The 22,738-nt window shown below is 42.5% G+C and overlaps 1 protein-coding gene across 1 annotated transcript; it reads left to right on the top strand.

The window, feature by feature from the left end:
- Positions 1-13,265: 13,265 nt before the first annotated feature.
- On the top strand, positions 13,266-20,356 carry St8sia3 (ST8 alpha-N-acetyl-neuraminide alpha-2,8-sialyltransferase 3). The gene is given in 6 exon segments (XM_027402759.2): positions 13,266-13,383; positions 13,979-14,166; positions 14,169-14,482; positions 15,782-15,904; positions 18,063-18,620; positions 20,074-20,356. Coding segments are annotated over 6 exon segments (1,584 nt in total).
- Positions 20,357-22,738: the final 2,382 nt, after the last annotated feature.

The following is a 22,738-nucleotide window of genomic DNA, read 5'->3' as shown; positions in this document are numbered from 1 at the left end:
CAGAGGTAATAGATGACTACAAGGAAAAAATATCTTCTGAACACAGCAGGGCAGCTGCACACAGGAATTCACAGTTAATGTGACAGCATACATAAGACCTGGGTAAGTCCAAGACTGGTCAAATCCTACCATGGAGTTGGGCATGAATTCCAAGCCCTACTTGAGGATTTATTTGTCCGGGAGAGAAGTCAGTTTTTTCTAAGAGTAGAGCCCTTGGTAAGTCAACTATACTCCAATGGAAGGCCACATATCTAGGATATTTGGGTAGCACAAATTTATCTTGATGGATTTAATTTTTTTAGATTATTTAGTTTTCATTTAATTGTAATTTATTTGAATTAGAAGCAAGATTGAATTACATGACAATCCCAGTTCCCTTCTCCCTCCCTTCCTAGATTTAATTTTTTTAAAGGGACACAAACTTAAGTGGGTATAGAAGGGAGTGAACCTGGAAGAGGTTGAGGGGGTAGATATAATCAAAATACATTTTACAAAATTCTCAAAGAACTAATAAAATATGTCTAAAGAGTATAGAATTGTCACAGTGGAGCCAATGTGTCAAGAGTTACTGGAGGAGGAGACACTTGTTGGGGAATCTACCAACACTGCCTATCACATGTGCAAGTCAGGAGTGATAGTTTGTTATAAGGTACTAACTACAAGTGGCAAATGCCTGATACAACCAAATTTCAGTGTAATGATCCCATTGTGAAACTCAAAACACAAAGAGTGCTTATCCCTAAGTCTTAAGCGTTGGGAACATACACAACTGATGAAAACAGAATAGTAGGTATCAGGAGCAAGAGGGAAGTTGCTTAGAGAGACAGCAATAATGAAATGTGGATCAAAATGAACTTAAACATGCACAGTGATGAATGCATCACTGACATTCACCCACTAACTCTGAGAGTTACTACTAGTTCTCTTGTAAAGTTGAAGAGGCAGGCATGGAAAGGTCAGGTAGCTTTTTGCACTTAGTCATCACTGTGTTCTCTCACTGGTCCTCAGTAAAGCTGACCCCATATGCAACTCGATAAGTTAATCTATGTTACATTCTTAATCTTAAGGGAAAGAAAAGGTTTTCAAAAAAACACAGATTAAGGCTCCCAGATATTAAACTACTCATAAGAAATCCAAACAGAAGCAGCAAATAAGATGGATAAGGGAAATAAGAATAATCAAATAGATGTGCTACAAGGTCATTAACTGATTTTAGCCTGGTCATTAGGGTTCTGGTTAGAAGGTACAATAAAAACGGAGGAAGCATCAGGCATGATAGCACATGCCTTTAATCCCAGTACTCAGGAGACAGAGGCAGGTGGATCTGTGAGTTACAAGTCAGCCTGGTCTACACTGTGAGTTCCAGGACAGCCATAGTCACATAGAGAGATTCTGTCTCAAAATAGGAGGAGGAAGAGGAAGAAGGAAGGAAGCCAGGCATATTAGTGCATGGAAAAGCAGGAGGGTTTACCATGTCAAGGCCACACTGAGCTACATAAAGCCCATGCCTCAAAAGGAAGAATGAGAGGGGCATGGAGGCAGTCACAGAGACCAGAAACAAACAAAAATGATGTTTTTAAGACAATAAATATTAGTACTACTAACAGTGATATGATTTTGAATATACAGAATCTCATGTTCAAAACCCTGGGAAAAACTTAGTTTCTCTAAAGATTTATAGGGCCTGAAAGTATGAATCTAGCATGTTACAGGTACCTAAGCAAGCAGGTTCAGAAGATACTCTTGTATACCTACCAATTAAAACTCTCCAAGCCTTCCCTCCATATTCCAAAGAGAACTGAGAGACTATAACAACAATTGGCCAATAAGTGTATGGGCACACCCTGGCCCAGCCTCTGCCCAGAACAGAGTCTACAGCTCTATCAGGGGCCACAGGAGTAGGAGGGTCAGCTAAGTGGAAAGATCACAATGTAAGCAAGAATAGAAAAGGAGACTCAAAACTGATCAAGTTGAGGCTCACAGAAGTAGACCTATGGATTCCAACATTTAAAAGAGCTCTGTGGAGCTAGAGAGGTGGCTCAGTGGTTAAGAGCCAAGGCTGCTCTTCCAGAGGACCTGGGTTCAATTCCCAGTGCCCACATGGCAGATCACAACCCTCTGTAACTCCAATCCTAAAAGTTCTGATACCCTCTTCTGGCTTCCGTGTGCACTGCATACACATGATGCACTGACATACATGCAGGCAACACAGTCATATACTTAAATTTAATCTAATTTAAGAATAAATGAGTTATGCTGTAGGAAGAAAGAAACTGATGTGATCGGTTTTGAATGGTCTGCGTCTAAGACGCTGGCACAACTTAAAGATGCTATTGGACAGAAAGGGCTGGAATACAGGCCAGGACTTCACAGAGGTGAGAATTGGTCACTGAGTTGTGATGATCCACTTGCTGAATATGTGTATGTCACTGTGGTAGTTCGTAAAGATGCAGCCTCTACTCTGCACAGCTTACACTCCACTGTCCAAGCCTTTGAACATAAATGAGCCTTTTTACAAAGACATCACTAATACCCTCTTCTTTGTATGACTGTCTAGGACAAAGAACAAGGCTGAGGGTCTAAAGATGTAACTAAATCAATAATGTTTGCCTAGCATGCACTAGAGTGTTATGCAAAGCACAGAATAAATTGGGATGTTAATCTGTACCTGTAATCCCAGTGCACAGGAAATAGAGACAGGAGGTTCTAGTATTCAAAGTCATCCTTGTCTACACAGTGAATCAAAGGCCAACCTGGGAGATATGAGATCCTGCCTCAAAAAAATTAAAAACTAATGAATAAAGAAGGAAGAGTTGGGGGGAAAAAAACAAACCAGGTGTGGTGGTGCATGCCTTTAATCCCAGGAAAAGACAGGAGTATCTCTGTAAATTTGAGACCAGCCCAGTTTATACAAGCTCCAGAACAGCCAGGACTACATAGAGACGCTGGGGGCGGGGAGGATAGAGGTAGGCAATAAGATAAGAAAGGGAAAATGTCATCAGAGAATCAGCTGATTGTCAATTCCTAGAAGCCAAAAGAAGAGTAAATTTAATAAATTTCTCAGGCTATTATCTAAGGAAAACTCATAGACTTTAACATTTGGGCTGCCAATTATGAGCTTCTAACAGGGCTTCTATCTCCACTGAGCGTCTGAATCACCAAAAGCTCACAGATATTTAGGAAATGTCCCCAGCATCTGGCTCAGTTGAGCTGGTGCTGTGAAGTAGGCTTATGTGCAATTTTTCACTGGCCTGGGTTCTGTGTAGGTGGAGTTGAGAACTACTTTAAAGAAAAGGATTTGACCATCCTTCATTTGTGTCATCTTCTTAAACCCAGGATATTCAAAAAAAGAAAGAGTTACACACCTGTTTGGTAGACCAGTTAACTATTCCACAATGTGTATAAATTTCAAAACATCATGGCATACAGAATAAATGCATGACAGTTTCATCCATCAATTTAAAAATTAATCAAAGGAAGTCTGAGGTATTCGTTAAAAGCCATCAATTCTGGAAGAATAGTAGAGAACAGAGAAGGAACAGAGAGGAGAGTTTTTCAGTAGAGACACTGGCTAGCATTTTTAACATTGGGCATGGATGTTTAGCCTGACTCCTGTCTTACTGTGTGATTTAACCTTTTTGTGCCTTATCTGTGAAATCAGGATGAAAATGCTGGCTGTGCCCAACTCACAGTTTCCTTGGGAGGTCAAGATGGGATAATAGATGTGAGAGCACTTTGAAAAAAAAAAGGATTGAAGTGCTATAAAAATGTAAGATTTATATGGCTGTCAGTTTCTTTTCCCCAAAGATGGCCCTAAAGATAGTGATTATCAACTGTAAAGACCTGTGAGGATCCAGCATCCCCGTCCATACTGAGCTCACAAAGACGGTATCCTTTGATAAGTGCTCACAGCTACTATCTGAAGGTCTAATGCTGTTTGCAACCCTTGCTTTTTCTCAACTAGACTTGTACCCAATCTATAATAGATGCACTTTCCAGAGTCTTGCAAATCCTTCTTAAAACTGCTAAATAGACCAGCCATCTAACACAAAACTAAAAAGAGCAAAATCGTTACTGCTGTAAAAGTTTTAAATCGTAAGTTAAATGTTATATGGTTCTCATTTAGTTGTCAGTGCTGTGCTTATAGAGAAAGGGGAAGGCAGAGACTGGGGGACATCTGGGACATCAGGCAATGCAACAAGTCAGAGAAGTCTAGTTCCCCAGGCAGAAGATAAAGAAATATACCAGATCTGAGCCAAAAGCACCATCAGAATTCAACGACCGCCTCCAGGTCTCTTTGACATGCTCATGTACATACCAGACACCATGCTGGATCTGCAATAACCAGAGCAGAAGCCCTCTTGGTTACCTGTCCTGAGTGAGCAGTAATATCTACACTGGTGGTTGCAGAAGCCCCATGGAAGCTCTCTTTAATCATATATGACTGTAGGTGTTCAGAGTTGGATTACATCTTTCTTTTGGTTTCGTGTTGTCCTTAGATAGAAAAATATTAGAAAATATAGTTATTTGTCAAAAATACAGCATACTTAATGCTTGGATTTCTTTATTACTAACAATTTGAGTTCAGAGGGGAAAAAATGGAAAGATGGATCAAGTCTCAAGCAGGAGTTAAGACAGGTGTCAGATAGCAGTGTGAGTACCTGGGGGAAGATCAGTTACCTTCCCCAGTAGGCTGTGTCTGCTCTACTCTGGTTACTATCAGGGAGAAGGCACTAATGCATTCTTGATCTGCCCACACCTCTTCTGCCCTTCTTAGACAAGAAGTATGGAGCCCCAAGGCCAGCCACTCCTTCATCCCACACCATCTCCACAAGACTTGGATCTTTTCCCATGTAAGATAACAAAGCAATAGGATTTTTTAAACAAAGCTATAATGGATACTATTCAGATTTTCATGGGCATTCTCATCCATGCAGGAGTCACTTGTCTTGTTCATGGATCCTTGGGGGAAGGTTTGTCATACAGAAGGTGGCCAGAGTCTCTCTAGGCAATCCATCCCTGGCTTCTTACCTAATGAAAAACATGCACATTGAAAAGTACCTTTCACTTTCCAGTATCTGCAGTTCAGGATTCTCTCATGGAAGGCAAACAAGCTTGGTGCAAAAGGAATGATTCTGTAGTCATTTTAGCACTAAGGTGGCAGTGGCAACAAGCTCAGGTCAAGGTAATTAGCTATATGGAGTTGGAGCCTAGCTGAACTACATGAAATTCTCAAAAATAAGTAAATAAATAAATAGGTGGATAGTTGCTGAGACCTTGAACAAGCTAGCTAACCTCCACAGATGTATTTCCCCATCTCTGAAAAGTAATTTTTTGAAATAGTATCTTTTTTAGCACCACTATAAATGCAATGGCAAGTCCACCAAATAAAAGATGCCATAGTTCATTTGCCTTGCTATTACTGAGACTGAATATCTCAATATAATGAAGTGTGGTGGTCTTTGAACTTTGTGAGTCCCCTGTGTTCAGAAGACAAGAAACCTCAACAATAGGTATATGTTTATCATGGCAACCCAAGCCCAAAGAAAGGGTTGCTTGGCAGATCATCTCCAACAATTCCTATTGTCTCCTTAGAGGAAGCAGCACTCATCAATAAACCAGCGAACAGCAGCACACTTTTCAAAATTACATGGAAATTTTACCACTTTTATACTGCTATAATAACAGGCAAACAAAACGGTTGTTTCTTTCTCCTGTTCTCAAAGACATGTTGTTGATGATTACGGTTTCAGAAGCACAAAGAAAAAGCCAAAAAAAAAAAAAAACTATCCAAAAACTCAAGATGAAAGGTAAAATTAGATTTCTTTTTAAACCCCGCCCTCTGCCAGTCTCTCGGTAATGCTTCAGCCGGTTTAACGGTGGGAGATTTTCTATGCCCGTAGTCACTGTGATAAAGAGACATAAAAAACAACTGAATAGCTTGAGACTTAACTGTAAGATTATTTTTCAAGTAGCTTCTCCAAGTATAATAACTTAGCTTCCAAAAAAAGTAATCACTGCAAATATTTGAAAAGTCGAAACTCTGTGCAAGGGCCTGGGAGATTAACACAATTGAACATAATAGCCCCTTCCAAACCATTTACCAGGGACTAGAAAGGAAAAAAAACTTCCAGCCTTAAGACAGCATCCCAAATATATTTTATTTATTCAGTGCAGAAAGAAGACTGTGAAGTTCTTCTATTCCTTTCATAGAGACCCTTCTGAGCTTTCAGGAGGCACATTTGTCTACAAGCACAAAATGAGCAGTTTCTCAGCTCCCAGAAAACGTAATCACCGAAAACATCTAAAAATGTTAAAACTATGTAAAAGGTCTTTGTAGAGAGACAGACAAAAAAAAAAACATGTATTGAAACAAGAATCGTTTAAATGGATCTCAGCATTTGCCTGTGTAAAATGGCTTTGTCTCACATGCCTCAGATGGGTTGCACAGAGCACATCTAGTGAACAGTGGCTGACTGTCCCTAGGCAGGTCACTGAGACCTTGAGAGCAGGAGGGAGCTTTCCTGTCCATTGTCCATCCTTCCTTTGTTGTATGTATGTGTATGTATTACTGTTAACCTCATTTAGTTTAATTACTTAATTTCATTACCAATGGTCTCTTAGGCAATTTGGACAGCTGTGATCCACCTCTGTGCTCAGTCCAGGACACCAACACTCTCCATGGCTGGCCATCAGGCATGCAGTCAGGCAGAAGGCTCCCAGTTGCTTTCTGCACTGAATTCTGAGCCGGGGGTGCTGTGTTGACATTGACTGTGTGAATGAATAGAAGACACTCTTTCTAGCCAACACCACAAGATAGTTAGCCCAAGTTCCAGCCCGACTTTGCCTTCTCCCAGCCCCACAGCAGGCCACAGAGGGAGAGATTTTGGTCTTCTCTTGTCTTCCTTCATCTTCCCACAGTTGTTACTGTATCTATCTTCCCTCAAGAACCTGGACATGCCATAACTAAGGCAGTTTACTCTTCTCCTCTGGGCTCTAGGATCACAAATCTCTTCTGGAGGACACTAATAGGCAAGTTTTATTTTTTTTAACTCTCTGAGATTTGGGTCTTCCTTCTTAAAATGGTGGAAATCATTATAGAAACTCCTGGGTTATAATAGGATTACATTCCAATAAACTCCTTATGCAATGAAATTATCATAGAACTAGATGTATTTAAAGTGTTCATACACATAGTTGACCAAGCATCATGACCTAGTCTAGCCTACCTCAAATGCACTCAGAATGCCATCATTAGTCTCTGTTTTGGTAAAATCAACCAATGTAAAGCTTATTTTAGAATAAAGTGTTGACTATATCTGTGGTTTATTGAATGCCTCAGCTGTTCACTCTATGACTGTGTGTTTGACTAGGAGATGAAACTCTCACTTGTCACGAAGGAAGACTGTCTTTGGAAACAAATCAGAACTTAATATACCTTCCTATTGAATCCATGTCACTCCTGTGCCATTGAAAAGTTGAAACTTGTAAGTTGAACCAGGGTAAATCAGGGATCTTTTGTGTGTTCTCAAAGGAATGAACAGAGATTGAACAAGGTCAATAATGGATACGCCTAGTATCACACCCAACACAGAGACAAAAATGTTAGATAAATCACCAGACCCATCATCTTCATCATCATGGAATAGAAAAAAAAAAAACAAAAAAAAAAAACTGGTCCCTGTTTTCAGCTTCCCTGGGCTGTTCAAACTTCTAAACCTCCATCTGTCCTAGGACTTACTTATAAACTGTGTGGTCTAGCAGAAAGAGTGGACTTCATAGCCAGAGGGATTTTACCTTAAGGAATTCTTAAACCTCTGGCCTATATTTTTGTTGACATAGGGTCTTACCTTGTAGCTCAAGCTAGCCTCAACCCCATGATCCTCCTGCCTGTGCCGCCGAAGTGCAGAGGTTATGGGGGTATGCCACCACACCCAGTTCTTAACCTCTTTTAAGATCCATTTTTTTCACCCATTAGGTAAATACAGTTGTATCTCCCTTGTAGTAACTGACACAACAAACACAAAGTGGTTGATCTTAAGTGTTCTGTAAATCTTGTTCACTCCAACAGACTCATCTGCTCCTTGGCCCCCACCAAGCCTCTGTTTTCCTAGATACACATGTTAGCTCAGCACAACTGTGCGTGCCAACACTACCCTCTTTTACCATCCCAACTCTGAGAACCTCATGTATCTGTCCAAGCTCTATTCATCCAAGAGCTTTTGTGACACATTCTCGGTGACTTTTCCTACCAATGAATTCATTCAGTGCTTATCTTCTGTAGGGGAAAATAAGAGTTGAAAACTCAGGGGACCCCAAGAACCTTCCTCTGCAGCCACTGCTAGACTTATTAGAAACAAAGATATTGGTCAGTAAGAAGAAGAAAGAGTTCCAGTCATACGTTACAGAGAGCAATTCCCCAGTAGACACTTTCTGAGTCTCCTGCACTGTGGTCTCTGTGGCATCTGGGTACAGTCGCTAGCCATCCAGGAAGTCAACTCCTCCATGCTCATTCAGGAGTTGTTCATAACGGAAATATTAGCAATGTTCATTAGCAAATAAAAATACACTGAGGCTTCTGCTGTGTTGACAGGCTACAGAGTCACCAAATGCATCCATGGGCATCTGCATGGGCGGCAGCATACACTGTCCCACAGTCCTGTGTCAACTGTATCTCCACCCACTCAGAGGACGCCACAGTCATTGCTGTATGCCAGCTTTGCATGGTTCTAAAAGGCTCTGCTCTACAAAGGGTAACTGCCAAGTTATTATGCTCCCTACGCCCTTCACCTGACTTCCACTCCTTTCCTAGGTTCTTCTTTTGAGATATCTCTCTCACGTCTTTTGCTATTTCCAAAGCCTACCATAATCTTTTCTGCCTTCCTCATATCCTTTTATCTTGGGTGCCTTTCTGTCTCCTCTGGCTATCCTGGAGTTCAATATGTAGACCAAGTTAGCCCAAACTCATAGAGATCCACCTGCTTCTGCTGGGGTTAAAGGTGTGCACCACCACACCCGGTGCGGTCCCCTTTTAAACTCCTTCACTGGGTGAATCCTACTTACCCTTTAAAACCCAATTCAAGGGACTCAAGAGGTGGCTCGGTGATTAAGAGCATGGGCTGCTCTTCCAGAGGACTGGGGTTTGACTCCCAGCACCCACATGGCAGCTTACAACTGGATGTAACTCCAGTCCCAGGGATCTGACACCCTCTTCTGGCCTCCTCAAATGCTGCACACATGGTACACATGCAAGCAAAACATGTTGCAACCCAAAGGGTTCCTGGTAAAGATCTGTGGATCAACACCCTATTCTCTCATGAGTTCACGGATGTCCAGCTTTTTACAGAGCACTTATTCAAGTATCCATCCTTCCCCACAAGATGGCCAGCATGCTGAAACCACCCTGTCCAGCATGATTATGAACTGACTAAAGAAAGCAGAAACGAATGAATGAATGAATGGTGACATTTATAATAAAAAGTATCATCTTTTCAAGGATTTCCAAGGGCTTGGTACCTTAGAATTCACTCTTGGTGAAGAGACACAGAATAGTAAAGTCATTCTTGCAAAATGTGGGCAAGAGGAAGTCAATACTCTGTCAAAAGTAACCACTCCCCTAAAAAAGTTTAAAACCCAACTATTCTTTATTTCTTTTCTTCACCAGTAAACTTACAGAGATGATTTCCAAGTGAATTTTTAAAGCCTTGATAGACATTTTTTGTAAGTCCTAATTATTTTTTAGCTCAAGAAAAAGCTATAATCCTAGACTTGAAAAATCCTGTGCCCAGGAGCTGTAGTTGTTCTTTGAAGTACCACAATAGTGATTAGAATGTCCCAGAGCTCTACTGAGCAGAAGTGATGGAACTTTTTAAATTTCATGTGTATAAGTGTTCATCTGCATGTATGTATATAAACTACATGTGTGCAGTACCTGAAGAAGCCAGAAGAGGGCCCCTGGACTTGAATTACAGATAGCTATGAGCAGCTATGTGGGTTCTGGGAGTTAAACCTATGTCCCCCAGAGAGCAACAAGTGCTCTTACCTGGTGAACCATCTCTCCAGTCCCTAAAATAACTTTTAGAGGTGATGGTTTGTTGCTACTTTTGTTTTAGTTTGTTTTTTGAGACAGGGTGTCTCTATGTTCTGGCTGTCCTAGAGCTCTCACTGTGTAGACCAGTCTGGCCTCAAACTCACAGAGATCCTTATGACTCTGCCTCCCAAGTGCTGGGATTAAAGGTGTGTGCCACCATGATTGACATCTAAAACAACCTTTCAATCCAGACAGAGTGAATTGCTCTCCTACATCCCAGGAATGTTTCATTGAGGAAAAGGGAGTTTCTTGAGCTTTGCCATTTTCTAGGGGAAATTACCTCGTGTCAGGTAACTCCTTCCCAATGCATTCTGTGACAGGACACTTAGGGGTTAAAGAAAGATGTTAAAAACTTGTCCTGTTTGTTTCGCTCATATTTAATAACCACAATTCAGGCAAAGGTGTTTAATCTCACTCTAATCCCTGGCATTTTTTATCTTAGTTCTGCTAACGAACAGCTTGAAGCACAGAGAAGGTAGTAACTCAACCAATGTCACAAAGCACATGGATGCCAGAGACAGCTCTGAAGTCAGGTGTGGCTCTGCTGCTCTCCTCCCCAGCCACTTCTCTGTTATGCCTCAATAAGTGAATTCAGTAAGTGTTTTTCCAGCATATGGAATTTCTGGATAGCTCATAAGATCAAGGGGCTTTCGCATTTTATACTCATACAATAATCCTCTCTTCTAAGAATACTAGAGTGGTTATTTAGACTTACAATTTCTTCATCCTATTCAGGTGTCATGATTTCACTATGCAATGCCCCACCACCACCTCGTTTTGAACTCTTGTCTATTTGAGGGTGCTGGAGAAGCTTTGGGAGGGAGGCCTGGCTAGTAAAAGAAGGTGTCTGAAGGCAGGGTTTTAAAGGTTATAGACTGGTTCTGAGCTCAGTGTTGTGGTAATGTATTAGTTATGATTTATTAAAGCTTGCCTGAAGATTCAGAAAGTAAAGTCAGCCACAAACTATAGAGATCAGGCAGTGGTGGTACACACCTTTAATCCCACCACTTGGGAGGTAGAGGTAGCCAGATCTCTGTTAGTTCAAGGTCACACTGAGCTACTTGAACTCGATCCAGTTCTAAAGAGAAACAGCTCACACAAAGGTGATGTCAGCACCTGGGATCACATGCCTTTAATCCCAGCCCTAGAGAGGTATATAAAGGACAGGCATTCAGGGTCTCAGACATTTCTGAGATAGTTTTTGGATTCTCTCCAGCCATACTGAGGACAGTTAGCAGTTTGAGACTTGGTAAAGAGCTCGTAGATCACCCTTTCAGTCTGAGCTAGAAGTGAGAGCTAGTGCCTGCTACTCTGCTTTTTTGATCTTCAGTTTGAATCGTAAACCCCAATATCAGCCTCTGGGTCACTTATTTTTCACGTTACACAGCCTTCTTTGATTCCTGATCTGCATCGAAGCAAAGCGCCTCTAAGGCTGTGAACCTGCCCCAGGCTTCCCCACAATAGTGGACTGAAACCTGAGCAGTAAGTCAAGAGTAGCATTTTCTTCCTCCAGTGGTTTCTGTCCGGCATTCTGTTCATAGCAACACAAAAGCACACAACATTTTTCTAAGTGTGTATGTATACATGTGTTTATGTGGGCATAAGCATATGTGAGTGCTCATGCATGTATTGTTCATGTGTATAAATTCCAGAGGTTGACATCAGGTGTCATCTTCAATCATATCCCATTTTAGTTTTTGAGACAGGCTCTATCACTAAACCCAGAATTAACCCATTGGCTTAAATAACTGGCCAGTGAACACCAGCAACACACCTGCCTCCTTGTTTCCCTCCCTCCCTTCGTGTTTAGCAGGGCAGTGCCTCGCTTTTATGTGAGTGCTAGAGATCTAGTCTCTGGCCCTCACTCTTGAGTGACAGGCACTTTATCAACCAAGCCATCTCCTGAGCCCCTGAATCTTAAATAACAAAAACTCCATGAGGAAAAGATTACCTATGTCTTCTTGATCAACATCCTCATATTTTGGTATGAACGTCTTTAGTGGGAACTAGGTGTTACCTTTGTTGTTGACAACAGAAGTATCCTGTGTGTCACTGACCACAGACAGACGTGTACTTGATGAGAGAGCATGCCTGATTTTCAAACATTTAACTAATGTTCCCTCAAGATGAGACAGTACCAGAGGAGAGACATGGTCCTTGCTCTTCAGGAGCTCTCAGCCCAAGAGGCCTCCATTTTTGTGAATTTACAGTCCCTAATCCAGCACATACCATTGAGTGGATCCCACTTGGTAAAGGCAAGAAGCATGGAAAAGTCTCTTGGAGAAATCTCAACTTGCTTTATGGAAAAGGCTCTTGTCTTAGTTAGGGTTTCTATTGCTGTGAAGAGACACCATGGCCATGGCAACTTTTATAAAGGAAAACATTTAATTGGGGATTTGCTTACACTTCAGAGGTTTAGTCCATTATCATGGCAGGAAGCAAGGCAGCATGCAGGCAGACATGGTGCTGGAGAAGGAGCTGAGAGTTCTTATATCTGGACCCACAGACAACAGGAAGTGGTCTGAGACAGTGAGCATGGCTTGAGCATATACGAGATCTCAAAGCCTGCCTCCACAGTGACACACTTCCTCCAACAAGGCCACACCTCCTCCAACAAGACCACACCTCCTAATAGTGCCACTACCTTTGGGGGCCATTTTCTTTCAAACCACCAACAGCTCTCAAAGGCCAACTTCTCACCTTGATGGTCTTTCAATAGTGCTTCTTGACCAGTACAGGGTTGACCAAATCAAGGATAAAAAGCCAGAGTGGAAGAGACCATAATCTCACAGCAAAGAGCAAAGCTGAAGAAATAAGTGAGCTACCTCTGAGTACCATTAAAAGTGGGTGGATTTGCATTTCTAAAGAATATTAAGATAGACAGCATGTGACAAAACAATATGGTCAAGCGATACAAAATGAATTCTTACCACAGTCCAGGCAAGCCTCTCCTACCTGGGTCTTGAGCTTCTGCAAATGCTCCACTTTGTGCATTTATAATGGCCCTGGCTTCTGGGCGCCTTAGGCCACCTATCCCAGCCAGAAGGCTGGCCTAGGGATAAGTCCCTAGTCAAGAAGCACTTTTGAAAGAAAGTCAAGGTGAGAAGTTGACCTTTGAGAACTGTGGTGGTTTGAAAGAAAATGGCCCCCAAAAGTAGTGAGCAATAGAGAGTTAATGCAGCCTAACTGTTCCAAGCCTGATGCTGGGGTACATAGACCAAGCACTGAGAGGCGGGCTCTTGAGGGACACAGAGGCAAGCCTTCCACACTCAAGCGGGACCCATCCTTTATGGGTAAGGATGTAAGAAGGAGCACGGTGAGACCTTCTAAAATGTTCTTAAATGTTCCCAAGGCAGGCTAGCCCAGCTGCCATTTGGATCTTCCTTGCAGGGATGCTGCAGCAGGTGCTGCCTGTGGGACTCGGGGGTGATGGCTGATGGAAATGAGAAAGGCTTTAAACGTTTGCCTTCCTAAAAAACATCCTCATTGCATCTCCCAGACGTACCCAGCTGGTGTTTATCCTCCACAGTAACAAATCAGGTTATTTATCGTCCTATTTCGTGATGTATTTTATAAAGTAATGAATGGTTCATTAAACTAAGTTTGGCCATCAGTCTCCTGACAGCCACCTACTCGACTGTAGCCTTAGCGGGGGTCCTGTAGGCCATTGGAGTGGGCTCCAACCTCACAGCCTCCTTTCTCTACACCCCGCCCCGCTTCCCCTCTGCCCTCCCTCCCCCGCACCCCTCCCCTTGGTTATTTAGGAGATTAGAGTTCATTAATTAAATCCTGTGCCTAGATCGAACTGTAACACTATTCCAATCACATTTATCTTGCAGGCGGCAGCGGAGATGGCAACCTCACTGGAAACGCGCGGGGGAGCCTGAGCCGGCAGCCGAGGACGCACTGCTTGGCGTGCTTCATCGCCCTGCCGCCTCGCAGACCCTCCATCTTCCTGCTCAGTTCCGGGCCAGGCTCGCCCCTGCCCCCGGGGTGGGGTGGGGGGGCGGCTCCCGCTTCTCCCCGGGCTCCAGGTCGTTCCCCACCCCCTGCCCTCCACGACTCAACTGCCTGGGTCCCCCCTCCCCCGCCACACACACTCACACGCGCCCGCGAGCACACACGCACGCACACACACACTCACACGCCAGCAGACTGCTGGCCGCTCAATGGACCGATTTCCCCGGTTTCCCTGAATCCAGCCTAGCCCGGCATGAGAAATTGCAAAATGGCCCGAGTCGCCAGTGTGCTGGGGCTGGTCATGCTCAGCGTGGCCCTGCTGATTTTATCGCTTATCAGCTACGTGTCCCTGAAAAAGGAGAACATCTTCACCACTCCCAAGTACGCCAACCCAGGGGCGCCCCGAATGTACATGTTCCACGCGGGATTCCGGTGAGTGTGGGCCCCTGTTTGAGCGCCCTCGGGTATCTCGGGTCGGTGGTGTGTTTGGGGGACAGTAAGAGAAGGGTATTTAGGCTTCTCGATAACTGAGTGGTCCTTTCACTCCTGTTTCTGCTTCTCCTTTCCTCTCCACTTTATTTTTTAACCCAAAGCCCCTTTAAAAGCCTTTGTCCTAATCGATGTGATTGAATTTCTCCTATTATTCCTCTGCGTCCCCTCCCCCCATTGCAAAACTGGGGTGTTGGTGGTAGAGTGAGAGGCGGTGTTTGGACGGCGGGAGGAGGTGTTGGACCCTGAAATGGGCAAGACAGGAGGTGGGTGCCCTGTCTGTGCGCTAGCGGCGGGCTCCAAAGGCCTGGCTGGGGCGATTTAATGGCGCAGGCGCCAACTGCTCTCACACCCCTTCCCTCCTCCCCTTTCTCATCTAATGATGCGCAGGTTTATTCTCTTGAAGCCCCTAGGGCTTTTTCCTCAACCCTTCCCCCGCTGCCACCCGCCTCCTCCTTTCCTGGATTTCTGCAATTCCTCGGCCCCTGCGGGAAGCAAGCCTTATGTTGAGGGCCGCCCACCCTTGCCTGGTCGAAGTCACCGCGGGGCGCAGCTCGGGCACAGCTCGCCGGGAGCCCCACCCGTACCTGTGCCCTCAAGGAGCTCTCCCCACACCGCCTCCTGATGGGAGGGTGGCAACCACAAGCTGTACCCTGTGGGCCAAGCTGGGCCGGGTATGTGGAACCTGAAGAAGCCAGGCCTGGAGAGAAGAGTCCGGCTGCAGGCAGCCTCTCGGGGTCTCCAGCTAAGGGATGAGGGTACAATCAGACTCGGGCTCGGGAAGGAAAAGGTTAAGGCTGGAACCCCACCCCCACCCCCACCCCTTTCGCCAGAGTCTCGAATTTCCTCTGCCCTTTCTCCAAAAATCAATTCTCGGGGTGGGTGGTTGGGTCGGGCCGGAGAAGGCTGCTGTCCGCGGTGCTGACTCAAAGTCCCCGCTTCGCCTCGGACAGCAGCCCTGCTCCGGGCTCCGACCCTGGCTGTCTGCGTGACCGCCATCTTTTTTTATGGTCTCTTCTACACCCTGAGGGCTGGACAATGAGGAAGAGTTTCCCCTTTTCTTCCTTTCTTCCGGGTGTGTGTAAAAGCAGAGAATGTGCCAAAAGAGAGGGACTGTACGGTGGGCCTGCCCGCGTGCCAGCTGCCCCTTCCGGTTGTGGCTGGAGCTGTCTGTCTCACTGCTCTCTGGGTTTCCCTTGCTGAGGCCAGCGCCTGCCTGTCTGAATTCATGCTCCTCTTTAGGTCACAGTTTGCGCTGAAGTTTCTAGACCCGTCATTTGTGCCCATTACGAATTCTCTCACCCATGAACTCCAAGAGAAACCTTCTAAATGGACATTTAATCGGACAGCGTTTTTACATCAAAGGTAGGATAGGAGGAGAGGTTGGTTGGTTGTTGTTGTCGTTGCTTTTAATTTTGAAACTCAACAAAACAAACAGTACAAAACACAATCCAAAACCACCAAAAACAAGCAAAAATAAAATAAAATAAAACCACAATTCATCTTACCCACAGCTTTGTCCTCTCCTAAATACAAGAGGAGGTGATGAGTAGCCATCCTTCTCAAATGCTCGAAGTGCCCTCTAAAAAGGAAGACTCAGGATGGTCATTATCCTTCCAAATTTGGCCTTGCCTGAACACCATCATGTAAAGTCTGGCTGCACCAAAGTTGTCTATTAAAAAAATAAATTAATAAAGGTTAATTGCAAGCAGATGATCCCCCCACTAAAAAAAAAGTAGTTATACAATCTTATTGAGACACAGAAAATATAATGCAACCTTATCACGTCACTAGTGGAGATGCAGGCCCAAATATATGTATGTATACATGATTTTGTTTGGGTTTTGCCTGTCTGTTTTCAGTAAGCTTCTGCATCTTTAGTGATTGTAGTAGCCTGTTTTTATGCAGGAAGAAATTTTGTCTTTATTGTTTGGGTTTTTTGGGGGGGAAAGAAGGAAATTAATTAAATCTCAGTGATTCTGGTCTCAGAACCATAGACTTACCCCATCCCTTTAGTGGGATTGTTATGCCGTGAAATGCAATGTGAGCCATCTAGTGTATTCATTAGAGCTGTGATACTTTACAACCCAGTAAAGGAGCTGGATTTTTGCCCTGGAGTTTATTGTCACTGTACTTTTAAAAAAATTATAATCTACTAACAGAATCAAAAGAAACACTTGGTTTCAGGAAAAAATGTTTTTTAACTTGATATAATCATAGGATTATGGTTAGAATTGTTTAAGTACTTATGTTTAATTACAAACTAGTTTGTGACCATTAATTCTAAACCATGGAAGTGCTTTTCAGCTTTGGCCTTTGGGACAAATTTTGCAGACAATACAGACAGGTTTCAAGGTAAGAGCACCTTACACCAGTCCCCCAAACATACCTCTAACTTGATTACAGTATTTTCCTACACTGGGCTAAGTATCCCAGGCTATCAATCAAAAGAGCTCTGCCTTCCCAAAACTTCCTGCCTTTCAATCCATTTCTTAGAAAGCCTGTAATTAATTTTAAGAAGTTGCTTTTATAACCACTTTAAAAATTGTGCTGGTAACTGGAAACTGAAGTGACTATACCAGTCTTCATTGTCTTAGAATTTGATAATATTTCTTTTCTCCCTCCTGGGGTTTAAACAGAAGACACTGGTGTTTCAGTTGCTTTCTTGTCACTGGAGAATGTGAAGCAAAGTAGCATATCACCTGTCCCTTGACTATTTTAAGTCCTGAGACTTAAGGGAGACAATTTTACAGAAAGTGCAATGTGAAATCCAACTGAAGGCAATCCTAAGTATCACTTTTCTCTTGTGTTTTTCCAGGTTTTGATGGCTTATTTTTTATTAGTTGTAGTCCACCAAATTGTAATTCCATATAATCAAAAATAGATCCACGCTTCATTATTCAGCAGGCCTTAGTGAGATTATCATCTCATTTCTATTAAGTATTTAGCCATACCCACTGCTCTTCCCATTTCAATATTTTAATAATAGATAGTACTATACTATGTATAGACCCATAGCTATCTATTTATCTGGGCACCTGTAGTAAGTATTTTATATTCCTAAGAACTACATTCCAATAGCAAGCAATAGTCCCTAATTACAAACTCTAAGTCACCAATGTTTGTGCATTAATGTAAGCTCTTTGAGTCCTGTGTAAATTGTCTCCCCATATTTTCCAACGCAGTTTGGCATGTGCCTCCTCCATAATCAAATACACTCTTAGAGTAGACCAGAATACCAAGAAATAGTGTCTAAACTGTATACTGAATTTACAAACATCCAAAGATCACATTCAGAACTTGACTGAAAGATCCCTTGACTGAGATATATTGCATGCCTGTCGATTATAAAAAAAAAAAAAAAAAAAAAAAAAAGTCCTCCCTCTGGAGCCCACAAATATGACTCTATGCTCATACTTGAATTGAATGTGCTTAAGATTCTTGTCTGAATTAAATAGAAGCATAAGATGGAAACTTCGCTCTTTTGAATGGAATGAATTTAATGAATCTTTTTTTATTTTAGGCAAGAAATTCTTCAGCATGTCGATGTAATAAAAAATTTTTCATTGACCAAGAATAGTGTTCGGATTGGACAACTGATGCATTATGATTATTCCAGCCATAAATATGTTTTCTCTATTAGCAATAACTTCCGCTCACTGCTCCCAGATGTGTCGCCCATTATGAATAAGCGTTATAATGTTTGTGCTGTGGTTGGAAACAGTGGAATCTTGACAGGGAGTCAGTGTGGACAAGAAATAGATAAATCAGATTTTGTTTTTCGATGCAATTTTGCCCCTACGGAAGCTTTCCAAAAGGATGTTGGGAGGAAAACCAATCTCACAACCTTCAACCCCAGCATCCTGGAAAAATATTACAACAACCTTTTAACCATTCAGGACCGTAACAACTTCTTCCTCAGTTTAAAAAAGCTTGACGGGGCCATTCTTTGGATCCCTGCATTTTTCTTCCACACTTCTGCAACCGTAACCAGAACGTTAGTTGACTTTTTTGTTGAACACAGAGGTCAGTTAAAGGTCCAGTTGGCTTGGCCTGGAAATATAATGCAACATGTCAACAGGTGTGTATATTTTATTACATTTAACTCATACCCCCACCAGATGGCAAATCAATATTGTAATCTCTTGGGCATGGGAGCCATCCAATTCACTAGATGTTGTGGCTGGTTTAGCTCTTGAGGAAAACTCTTATCTTTTTAATGAATGAATGAATCATTCTAGTTAAAAAGTTCATTTTATTCCTAACTGGCAACCAAATGCTAAACAAAAAGACTGTTTATCACTCAGCCCATTTTATTTTTCCTGTCTCCTTCTTAGTGCACAACCATGGAAATCATCACAAATCAAGAATTTCCCATATATATATATATATATATATATATATATATATCCACCCTGGTAACACCAGTGACTAAATTATACAAAGCATTTTTTAAAGAAAAGAACAATAGAAAAAATAATTGACTTTAAAATATCCTTTTTGATTGATGTTTAGGTGTTTGTAGATCTGCAAGATTAGAAAGCCCCCTGGATAAATCATAAATGGCATAATATGATTTTGTGATTAAATGTTTGCATACATAAGGAGCTCTGTGCTATGTGTTATGGCTTGACAAGGAGACGGGCTGTTTATAAAATTCAGAGTTTTCAAATACAATACTACTATCTGGACTATTGAAAGAGTCAATGTGGTGAGGGAGGCAAGGACCACATACTTGGTGTGTTTTTAACAACTCCTCAGGCAATTCTAATATGCAGCCATATTTGAGACAATCACCCAGGGCATTTTTAAAGGAAAGATTCATTGTAGAACTTTTTTTCTTTGACTCATCCAAGCATTGCCTCAACTCCCATGCCCTCCTATGTAAGGACCCCAGTCATCATACCAGAACACAGATCTTATTATAAATTCAAGTGGGTTCTAGAAGACCTTGTAACCAGATATGCATGCTCTAATAGATAGTCCTTTCCTGTTATTTCCTAAAATCTTCCAAACTTAAGATCTGTTTAGTTGAGCTTCCACTGAAAGAGAACTCATGGTCTAGAAAATTGATGTGCCTCCAAAAGGAAGGGTAATTGTATTATTTATAGTCCAAACTGGGACCTTTTCTTTAAGAAAATGTGTGTGATGAGTAATTATAACAACAGTAACATACACAGGTACCATTTCTAAGATTGTAAGGGATAATCTTACAAGAACTGGACTCCAACATTTAATGACTGAATACAATCCAAAGTCACTACTGAAAATGGGGAGAACCCAGGTCATCTACCGTCCTATCCCAAATCTTTGACTTCATCATTTTGCTCCATTCTGCTCCACTTTAATACAATTTTTGACATTTTAAATCTTATGTAGAAGGGGATGGACCAATGTTATGGGGCTGGGAAGTGTATCTATCCATGAAACCTAAACAGTCTAGATGACTCTAGCTCCCAGCCCTGCCTATTAACTTATCTGACTCAAACCCTCACCACCAGTCACTGAATCTTCATGTACTTATCATTCTCCAGGTACTGGAAAAACAAACACTTGTCACCCAAACGACTGAGCACGGGTATTCTTATGTACACTCTTGCATCTGCAGTCTGTGAAGAGATCCACTTGTATGGATTCTGGCCTTTTGGATTTGACCCCAACACAAGAGAGGATCTTCCATACCATTACTATGACAAAAAAGGAACCAAATTTACCACCAAGTGGCAGGAGTCTCACCAGCTGCCTGCTGAGTTTCAGCTGCTGTATCGCATGCATGGCGAAGGGCTCACCAAGCTCACTTTGTCACACTGTGCCTAAGAACTCCAAATGGAAAGTGCCAAATGGCTGTTTTAAAAGTGCCCCCAAACCAAATTGAATAGTCTCGGAATAGAACCCCAAAGACAATCTGGCAAAGCTTGTCTGCCACGTACAGGGAGGGAAGGCTTCTCTTCTGCTCCTCTGAAGCCACGTAAGTTAGACTTGATTGGTAAAGGTGGTAGTGCAATGGGAAGTATGCTGCACAGAGAATGGCTTGAAATAGTTCCACGTTTGTATTTTAATAATAAACTGACTCCCATGTGGATGAGCTGCTGCCATCTCATCCATGGCTGCCGTCTCCTTAGCCCTACTCCAATACATCCCTCATAATCAGAGAGTTCTGGCCAGCAGGATCAGTCTTCAAAATCAAAAATCTGGTTTGCAGATTGCTTATTCTCTCTCTCTCTCTCTCTCTCTCTCTCTCTCTCTCTCTCTCTCTCTCTCTCTCTCTCTCCCTCCCTCCCTCCCTCCCTTCCTCCGTTCCTCTCTTCCCCCCCCCCTCTCTCTGTCTCTTTCACACACACACTGTTCCTGTTGCCCTACTACCATTGAATTTAATAATTTGTTAGGAATAGTTCTGGATTAGCTTTGCTTGTATGTGTTTGCATCTGTACCTGATCTGTTCAAGGTTCTGGGTAGCTTTGGTGTTTGTGACAAACTGAACAAATTATGATGACTTCCTTCATGGTGAATTCTATGGAAGGAAATGACCCATATCAAGTCCTCACTTGTCCATAATGTTATTCTACAGCAGGGTGGTCTGCCTGGGTAGAGGGGCATGTGCTAAAGCCTCTTTTTCTGTCACAAGGAAATTCCATGCTGTGGGTGGCATTGTGTCTGTTGGCTTGAGTGCAATTGTGGCAGATCCAACAAAGGTCTTCTAGCCTAGGTCTTCCACTATCTCAGTTCAAGCACTGGGCTGGGCACTCTTTCAGAACATAGGGGCATTGAGTTGATTTAAAAGCCTGGGAAATATGAAGAATAGAGAAGAAGCATGTTTTCAAGTTATATACTCTATAAAGTGTTGTGACCATTTGAGAAGCATAGCATTGTGGTGGAAGACAACCTAGAGCTTTGGGCAGGCTGACCACTGTGTGACTAATGTTAGCATTAGTCAGTTCAGGTCCTTTCTGTGACACCCCCACCAACAACCATCTAGACCTGCTTGCTTTCTTTGAGACTGTTGTAGTTACTATTTTCTGTTTCCACTGAAATCGAGTCTGTGTGCCTATGCATTAAGCATTTCAAAAGGAAAAGCCATTATGCAGTGGCAAGACTTGGTCCTAAGTAACCTTTGGAATTTGAGATCAGTTTGCCATTGTTCCCATCATTTCAGCTGTATCAGTAGAAATGACATTTCTCCCATCCCAGGCTTTTACACTGAGCAGCACTTTGTTCTTCCAATTCAACCCAAAGTCTGGCCAAGTTGATGTTAAATTTTAATAAGAGTTTCTTCCCTCTTTCCAAGTGCCTGTGGAGCACATTTGTTATATGTTCCAGTGGGGCAGCTCATTCTTTTCCAGAAATCTCATCTAGATTGCTTACAGCATTGTAAATACTTTTGAAAATCTTTGCTATAGTGTGCTCATCAGTGCACTGCCCCTATTGGGAAGAAAAAATCATGCCTAAAGAGAAGTGTAATAAAGAGACACACAGTCCTTATGCTTGTGTACTACCTGGTCCTAAAGCTGCATTGTTCTTTGGGAGAAGCTAAATCTGACCCACATACAATCTAGTGAAGAAAACCATTTGTATCCAAACACAACACCAACCATGGCACATCTTATACCCTGTGAATGTCAATCATTCAACTAGATGAGAGGAAATAGGGGTAACTTTTTCAAATTAAGAAGCATTAACTATACACAGAGTAATAGGGAAATTAAAATTATAAGCTATTTTTTAAAAGAATCTTTAAAATTCAATGATAATTTCATGGGCATGAAAATTATACCATAACTGTGTCCTGTCACTTTAAATCACACTATGACTGTTGCCTGTCACTTTAAACGACATCATGGTTGTCCTGTCACTTTAAACCACACCATGGTTGTCCTGTCACTTTAAACCACACCATGGTTGTCCTGTCACTTTTAAACCACACCATGGCTGCCCCTGTCACTTTAAATAGCATGGGACACCATGCAGCTACTCTCCAGCCATGATGGGTTTGGGTCATGGAGAGACTGATTACTAACAGAATTGCATCCGCTATCATCAGCATTGAAAAGCTATTCCTGAGTACTTAGTTCATTTGGTTGCAGCCCAGGGATATTAATGCCAAGATTATCCAAATCCAGTTCTGACTTCAGAGCTCTAATCTCAACCTGCCCATTAGGTCTTACTAAATATGAATCCGGACTCTCTGCACTAGACAAAACA

Source organism: Cricetulus griseus, chromosome 2, assembly GCF_003668045.3.
Source record: "Cricetulus griseus strain 17A/GY chromosome 2, alternate assembly CriGri-PICRH-1.0, whole genome shotgun sequence".
Taxonomy (NCBI): Eukaryota; Metazoa; Chordata; class Mammalia; order Rodentia; family Cricetidae; genus Cricetulus; species Cricetulus griseus.
This window is presented reverse-complemented; position numbering and strand designations above follow the sequence as displayed.